The 8,036-nt window shown below is 39.1% G+C and overlaps 2 protein-coding genes across 2 annotated transcripts; both read right to left on the bottom strand.

The window, feature by feature from the left end:
- Nucleotides 1-2,192, bottom strand: LOC128866261 (putative inorganic phosphate cotransporter). Its single transcript, XM_054106848.1, has 3 exons — nucleotides 1,753-2,192; nucleotides 604-1,689; nucleotides 1-544 (listed from the first exon to the last, which is right to left on the bottom strand). The coding sequence occupies exons 1-3, from the start codon at nucleotides 1,936-1,938 to the stop codon at nucleotides 305-307; spliced, it is 1,512 nt and encodes a 503-aa protein (XP_053962823.1). The 5' UTR covers nucleotides 1,939-2,192; the 3' UTR covers nucleotides 1-304.
- Nucleotides 2,193-3,910: 1,718 nt separating this feature from the next.
- LOC128866138 (putative inorganic phosphate cotransporter) lies at nucleotides 3,911-6,480 on the bottom strand. The gene is made up of 3 exons (XM_054106647.1): nucleotides 6,226-6,480; nucleotides 5,032-6,111; nucleotides 3,911-4,960 (listed from the first exon to the last, which is right to left on the bottom strand). The coding sequence occupies exons 1-3, from the start codon at nucleotides 6,412-6,414 to the stop codon at nucleotides 4,751-4,753; spliced, it is 1,479 nt and encodes a 492-aa protein (XP_053962622.1). The 5' UTR covers nucleotides 6,415-6,480; the 3' UTR covers nucleotides 3,911-4,750.
- Nucleotides 6,481-8,036: the final 1,556 nt, after the last annotated feature.

Raw genomic sequence — 8,036 nt, 5'->3', positions numbered from 1 at the left:
TAAAGCATCTTTTTTAGAATTTTCATTTATTACATTTTTAAGCTGAAAAAATACCAATTTCTACTACGGCTTATCCGCTATGCCTTATCCGCTTAAACTAGTTCATTCAGCAACACTCGCCTTAAATTTGATTGCAATGAAATGAAAAATTCCATGTTTTCCGTTAAATTACGCCAACCTGGACGCTCGTTCGCCACTTTGAGAGTTTGAAAAAACATTCATTTTTTGCTGTTTCCATAACTACTTTCAAGTCTTAGCAAAAACATATATGTATGTACATAATTACTTCATAAAACTAAACAAGTCACACACTTTGGTCAACATGTGTTTTCTCAGCATCAATACCGCTATCCTCTTCAACAGACTTAGTCGGCTGGCTGATTTCGCCAACCAGCTCCTCTAATTGTTCAGCTTCATTAAGTGCGCGAGGTCGTTCGTTCCAATGTTGCACCTTAGCTGTACCAAAAATCAAAAAAAACAGATTACCAACAAAACTGATGCCCCCAGCGAGAGAGAAAATTATGCGCCATTGGTGGACGTTTTCCTGTTGGTGAAAATTAGTGAAAGACTTAAAATTTTTCCATATAATAATATTTTACTAACCGCATCTGTGACAACATAACCCACAACTAGTGGCGCTATGATTCCCATCATGCTGGCGCCACAGTTGGCAATGCCCAGTATAGTGCCAGCTAGATTCGGCGCTAAGTCCAGATGATTTACTGCATAGCCAAAGTGCACGCTAGTGCTACTAGCAACAGTTGTTATTAATAAAGCAATTGCTAAATCACCTTGATCTTGGCGCAAATAACCCAAAGTCACAAGTGTTACGGCCTGTATCCATAGACCGAACGTATTGAATAGCTTTCGACTAACTGTTGTATTCAAAAGTTTAGACTTTTCTAACCAACTCGCTATGGGGCAAAGCACAAGCGATAGACCGAACATTGACAGGTATGGCAGTGATGAAAGCAATGCATTGCTATTGATATCCTTGCCAAGCACACTTTTGATGTAGGATGGTATTTGAGTGAGCAATGTCCAAAAGCACCAATCGTTGGCGCAATGATTTAATAAAGTCACTAAAAACCGTTTCGATGTAAAAATGCATTTCCATGGTACGGGGTGGCTTGTTTCGCTTTTCTCCAATTGCTTATCCTTATCACAACCCAATGATTCCTCAATCATGGCACGTTCTTCCGCTGAAATGTGCTTACAATCACGCGGCGTACTCGCACCAAATACAAACCAAAGCGCAGTCCATAGTAAGCCCAGTACACCGGGTAGATAGAATGTGCTTGGCCAACCCCAACGCGAGGAGCACAGACCGCCGCTTGTGGCCAACATCAGCACTATACCCAACTGAGCACCAGCATAGGTAAAAGTCTGCATTGCGCTACGCTCCTCAACAGGCGCCCATTTGGACATTATAGTTGCAACAGTTGGTAGCATGACACCTTGTAAAAGGCCTTGGCCAAATCGTAACGCGCATAGCAAAGGCCAGTTACCAAGACTAACACTAAGCGGTGTTAGCAGCGCCAATAGGCTGGTAAGGCTGATACTCAATAATAGCAGCAAGCGACCGCCATACCGTCGCGCCCAAGCGCCAGCGGGAATCTGCAGCAAAATATAGCCACAGAAGAAACTGCTGAGCACATGCGATTTTGTTTGTTCTGACCAGTCGTATTCCTAAGTGACAAAAGAGTTAACATTTTTACTTTGGGTAACATATTATGCGCGAATTTTACTTACAGGAAAATCTGGATTTGCAGCTTGCTTATCCATCATAGCCACAATGGCGATTGAGAGGTTGACGCGCATTGCACAAATCAAGCAGAATCCCAGGAAAAGCAGCAGGCATTGCAGGTGACGATAGCCGATGATCTTAGCCTTGAATTTGCTATTCGGTTCAATGGCATATCCTGGATTTGTCGCCATATATATTTTTGTGAGTGCTGATAATGTTTGATGTAGTGGTGTGTGTGATGCTGATGCCTACAGACTCGTACCTGCATTTCCTTTGTCTCTCGCAAGCGCAAATGATTTGGTGCGCTGTGAAACGCTGGAATTTTATACAAAGAAAATTGTAGTCGCACTGCCTCTTGCCATTAGATTTAATAAACGCAGAGTAATTTATAAATAAATTCCACATTCGTTGATAACACATAGATATTAAGCGCTTAAAATGTTGAGATAAACACGTTAAGAAAAATTTATGTTTTCATACATACCTATACATGTTACTCGTATTGTATATGTGTGCATTGTATGTAGAATACACGAATAGTGTATGTCTGCACAGCACATGCATAGATACATATTAAGAGGATGTGAGTAATGTATTATTCAATTAAATAGAGAGTAAAGTAGGAACCGGGTTTGAAACCCACTATGGGCATGAAACACCAACTGACAGAAAAGGTTGTTTTTTTTTCAAAAACGGCCGTCACTCGGTTGTCAATGATAAACCTCCGTATGTATTTCTGTCATGAAGAAGCTACACATAAAAAAACCGTCATTCAATGGGCAATGACAAACCTCCGAGTGTATTTCTGTCATGAAAAAGCTCCTCATAAAAACCATCCGCCGTGCAGAGGCGACAGAAAACTGTTCTTTTTTCATGTTCGTTGTGTTAGCGCGCTAGCCTCATCACCTCTCGCCGCGGGACTATTGTCAAGTATTACTTCGCGAAGATTAGCCGCCATTGCTGTGTCGCAGTCTTTCCAGACGGCTCATCTCTTTCATAATCTCGGCCATTAAGTCGCATGTCACATTCGACTTTTCCTTTGAGCGCAGCATATCATGCATAAATGTTTTCGACATAGGAGATTCTCCATCTCTATGTTCTATGAAGTTTTTCCTTTGCAGAAGACAAGTGCGAACTTTCACAAGTTAAAATGTGGTACACGTCCTCTAAAACGCTTCCGTCTCAGTAGTCGCAACAGGGATTGTCGTCCTGGTTAAACCTGTATAAATATGCTGTGAAGCATCCATGTCCACTCAAAAATTGGATCAGGTAAAAGTCCGCTTCACCATGTCCACCATGTAGCATCGTTAAGCAAAGCTTTAGGTTGGTAAAGCGCCCTTTTGCAGAGTTATTTCATCTTGTTTGCCACTCATCGGTGCAATTCTCTCGTAACGTCGCACGAGTAGACGAGCTTATAGGCCTCTCTGCTCTCGCTATTCGGGTAGTTCCATTGCTGGGCAGCTTCTATACACATAAAACTCCCTGCATTTGCGGGAAAACAAACGCACACCACAAATTAGAGGTGGAGCTCGTTAAACACCCAACAAAGGATGTACGTGGCAATGACATATACAGGGTGGTACATATATTGGTTTCTTTTTGAAAATTCAAAAAGGTGAACAAAAATTAAGTCATTTTGATGTATTATTGGTTTGTTCGAGAATAAACGTTCCCATTTTTTACGGAATATGATTTCATTCATGTGGCTCGTACTTGGACTGGCTCCACAGTAGCACATTTTGTTATCCAAGTTTTATAAGACAACGTGGTGACAACTTCTAGCTCTATCACGCGAATAACTTGCACGATATTTGACTGGGGAAAAAAGTCTAGTGGCGCCAATTAATAATTAACTAACATTTATTGTGAAATGGCGCTCCATCTTGCTGGAACCAAGTACATTTTTTCAATTTCTGTCCATAAAAAAGGAAAATAGCCACCGCTGCAAAATTTGCAACAAACTCTCATTCTCTGAGTCTGCATTGGTTTCTCGACGATCACGTGCCGGTTTTTTACAGAAAAAAGCGGAAATGGTTTTCAAAAACGGCAAAAAAATCTTTTCAGAAAAAATTACAAATTTTTTTTTAAAACTCTATACTCAAATTTTTAACTTCAATAAAAAATTATAAAATAAAAAAAAAATAAATTTACATATTTTTTTTATTCAAACTTACAATTAAAATATTTAGAAAAATTTACGCCAATGCAATTTTAGAAATGAATGCGCTTTAAAACTACCCACACCAAAGTCGAGTGGAACCTAGTAGAGACTCTGATTAAAAAGTTGAATATTTCGATGCTACTTCTTTGAAATTTGTTAAATTTTTGTGAATTTTGTACAAAGTTGGGAAATAAGTAAGTGTTTACAGGCTTTTTTCATATAATGAGTGCATTGTACTTTATATTTTTATAAAAAAACGGTCGATGTCAGAATTTTAGGCATTCGTAAAATTAATATCTGCTTCTTCTAGTTATCAGTATATGGTATCAGGCGTTTAAAGCTTAATTCGCTTAGCGTGACTGCGCAATTCCCATGGAGTCTATATAACTTTCAATTCTTCAATGATGTAAGATTCTGCATCTCTTATTAGATTAAAACTCACAATTTGCTGGCTTCTAAAATAGTAAAAAACACTGAATATCTACCGTGGGAGTTTCCCGAATAATGGATTCTAATAAACTCGTTCCGCACCATTTAAATTTCCACGTAGTCAGTCAGCTTGTAATCCAAATAAGTTTTACTTATGTCAAACATTTTTTTTTTCTTCGATTGTTTTGAGAAAACAAAAAAGTGCTTTCTATCACCAAATGTTTGTTTTCTCTATTTCGAAATGATTTTTCAAAACTATCTACACCCCTATATGTAAGAAATCACCCCTCGACGCCTACTGGAATAGGTTGTGCGTGTAAAACTCCGTTTAGCTACATGCACGATATAGACTATATGAAACTGAGGAAAACCAACTTAATTCGAAAGAAATATTTTGTCATATTACATCGCACTTAAACTCGAACATCGCCTTCCTCAGCTTCATCATCGGTCTTCTTCACATCAATGACCAATCCTTTTAGTGGTTCTGTTTCTTGAACTATACGAGGAGGCTCGTTCCAATGTTGCACCTTAGCTGTACCGAATATCAGGAACATAAGATTGCCTGAAAAACTTATGGCACCAGCTAATGAGAAGATTATGCGCCATTGATAGATGTTTGTCTGCAATCAGTCGTATGCAAAAAATTTAGCATTCAAAATCACAATAAATACTTCTACGAATATCAACTCACCGTATCTGTGACGATGAAGCCAACCACTAGTGGCGCTAAGATACCCATAACATTGGATGAGCAATTGGCGATGCCCATCAAGGTACCAGCAAAGTTGGGTGCCAAGTCGAGATGATTCACAGCATAGCCAAAATGCGCTAATGTGTTGATGGTAACGGTTATTGTTAGCAAAGCGACTGCCAAATCACCTTGATCGGGCCTTAAATAGCCCAATGATACGAGTGATATGACCGGTGTCCAATGACCGATCGTATTGAAAATCTTACGACTGACAGTGGCATTTAATAATTTTGATTTCTCTAACCAGCTCGCCATGGGACAGAGTGCAAGCGATAGCGCCAACATAGTTATATAGGGTAACGACGAAAGCATTGCATTGCTCTTGATATCCTTGCCGAGCACACTATTAATGTAGGATGGTATTTGGGTAAGCAACGTCCAAAAGCACCAATTGTTGGTGCAATGAGTAAATAAGAGTACCAAAAATGGCTTCGATGTGAATATTTTCTTCCACGGCACTGCATGTTGCGGTGCAATTTCATCGCTTTTCTTACTATGCCCCAATGACTCCTCAATCATAGTACGTTCTTCGACAGAAATGTGCTTACAGTCACGCGGCGTACTCGCACCGAATATAAACCAAAGTATAGCCACAAGTAAGCCTAGTACACCGGGTAGATAGAATGTGCTTGGCCAACCCCAGCTGGAAGAGCAAAGTACACCACTGGTAGCCAACATCATCACTATGCCCAATTGTGCACCTGAATAGCAATATGTTTGCAAGGCACTACGTTCCTCAATCGGTGACCATTTCGACATTAATGTTGCAATTGTTGGAAGGGTTACGCCTTGAAATAAGCCCTGACAAAAGCGCAATGCACATAGCAGTGGCCAACCACCTAAATTGACACTAAACGGGGTTAGTAGCGCCATAATGCTGCTCATCGTTATACTCATGAGGAGTAATAAGTGACCACCTAAACGTCGCGCCCAGCCACCAGCGGGAATTTGCACCAAAATGTAACCGCAAAAGAAGCTGCTGAGTATATGAGATTTGGTTTTCTGCGTCCAGGCATACTCCTGTAGTGTGGGTGGAAGAAAAGAACACGAAGATTAATTAACATTTTTTTATTAATTACGTAACTCACAGATATACTATAGTACTACATAACATAAATGTGAATAAATACTCACAGGAAAATTTGGATTCGCGCCCTTATTATCCATCATAGCCACAATGGCAACCGAGAGGTTGACGCGCATGGCGAAAAGTAGTCCAAATGTCAAGGATATCAGTAGACATTGCAGATGCCGATATCCTATAGTTTTGCCCTTGAATTTTATTTGGCTTGGCTCAAGTGATAATTTTCGATTTGTCACCATATCTATGCGGGTAACTACTAAATGCTTCAGCTGCGGTAATATTACTAGTTAGTAGCGCATTTGATGGCTGTGCGCGCAAATGTTCCTTAAAGTTAAAGTAACTCTATTTTATAAGAAAAACTTCGTTTGTGGGCAATATTTATGTATGTGTGAGTGTAAATGATAAGATACAAATAGCACTAGGTTGCAGACAAAAAACCCCAAGAAAGAGATCAAGCAATTTCTATGTAAAAGTTTTTGCTGAGTATGCAAATTTGCATTTTTTTCTGTCATAAAGTTTTCGAGATCTCGCCAAATAACGTTTGGGAATAAGAATAAAAATTTCAAATATCTGGAGAATCTGCTAACCGACCAAAGCAAGTGATATAAAAAAAATTAGAAATAAAAAAATAAAAATTAAATGTAATGAATTATATCTTTTCATGCGAATAGGTTTTATGTATATAAATGTATTTAAATTGAAATAAAATAAATAAAATTCAAATTTATTGGACAATCTTTATTATTTTTGTGTAGAGCCATTCGTGGCATTGATTTTTTAAAGCTGTTAGCTGCAACTGCGCCGTAATTCGGCCATCCGTAAACACCACTTTTGAATGACTCGCTGGGCGACTTCGGTCGGTATCTCGAGAATAACTTTAGTAATGTTGGTTTCCAATGCCTTAATCGAAGCTGGTTTATCTACACGGCACTTAGGCTTTACATACCCGCACAAATAAAAATCCAAAGGTGTGATATCACACGGTCTCGGTGGCCAATCCACTGATCCGAGACGAGACAAAAATTGCTCACCGAACGACGACGCAGTAAATCCATTGCTTCATGGGCGGTATGACAAGTAGCGCTGCCTTGTTGGAACCAAATGTTGTGGAGCTCATGATTCAATGTACAGCATCAAAACATCGTCATGGCACGATGGCGTTTGCTATTCACTGTTACATTGGCGTCAATCTCGACTTTGAAGAAATATGGGAGAAGAAAAAACCTCCAGACCATAGACCGCACCAAACGGACGTTTCCAATAGATGTAATGGCTGTTCTTGAATGGCTTCAGGTTGCTCTTGAGCTCAAATACAACAATTTTACTTATTGACTTAGCTATTAAGTCAAAACTGGGTCTCATAGCTGAACACCATACGACACAGAGCGTCAATTTTCGTAATACAATTGTACGATTTGTAAATGTTGTTGAGGCGTACGTTTTTCCATGATGTGGAATGTCAATGAATACTGAAAAAATTGTGTATTTAGGTTGACAGTAATCACACATGATCTGACAAAAAAACATCTATTGGAAAGGTGCCGCCAATCAGATCACTTTCAACAAGGTGGTATTTGTGGAACAACATCAGAACGCACTACAAATAAGAAGAGGGGCTCGGCCAAACTGAATTATTTATTTTTCATTTTTACAAGGTGGCGCAAAATTAATCATCTAATTTTGTTTTGGAATAACTTTTTATGTAACTAAAAAAAAAAAGATTTTGAGTGACGGAAATCTTTATTTTGACCTTAACACGTTTCATTGTTTGTCTGCTCACTTACAAATGTCAAATAAGATTGACGACACCATTTACAAAAATATTAAGTCTTTCGATGGGATGATTAATTTTGCGGCCCTT

This window comes from Anastrepha ludens, chromosome 6, assembly GCF_028408465.1.
Source record: "Anastrepha ludens isolate Willacy chromosome 6, idAnaLude1.1, whole genome shotgun sequence".
Classification (NCBI taxonomy): Eukaryota; Metazoa; Arthropoda; class Insecta; order Diptera; family Tephritidae; genus Anastrepha; species Anastrepha ludens.
This window is presented reverse-complemented; position numbering and strand designations above follow the sequence as displayed.

Bases quoted from the DNA above. Each gene is read 5' to 3' on its own strand.
- LOC128866261 (XM_054106848.1), bottom strand. From the start codon at position 1,938: ATGGCGACAAATCCAGGATATGCCATTGAACCGAATAGCAAATTCAAG. The intron at 1,690-1,752 runs GTAAGTAAAATT...TTTGTCACTTAG, and splicing joins CTGCAAATCCAGATTTTCCT to GAATACGACTGGTCAGAACA. The intron at 545-603 runs GTTAGTAAAATA...TTTCACCAACAG, and splicing joins GTTATGTTGTCACAGATGCG to GAAAACGTCCACCAATGGCG.
- LOC128866138 (XM_054106647.1), bottom strand. From the start codon at position 6,414: ATGGTGACAAATCGAAAATTATCACTTGAGCCAAGCCAAATAAAATTC. The intron at 6,112-6,225 runs GTGAGTATTTAT...CCCACACTACAG, and splicing joins GCGCGAATCCAAATTTTCCT to GAGTATGCCTGGACGCAGAA. The intron at 4,961-5,031 runs GTGAGTTGATAT...GACTGATTGCAG, and splicing joins GCTTCATCGTCACAGATACG to ACAAACATCTATCAATGGCG.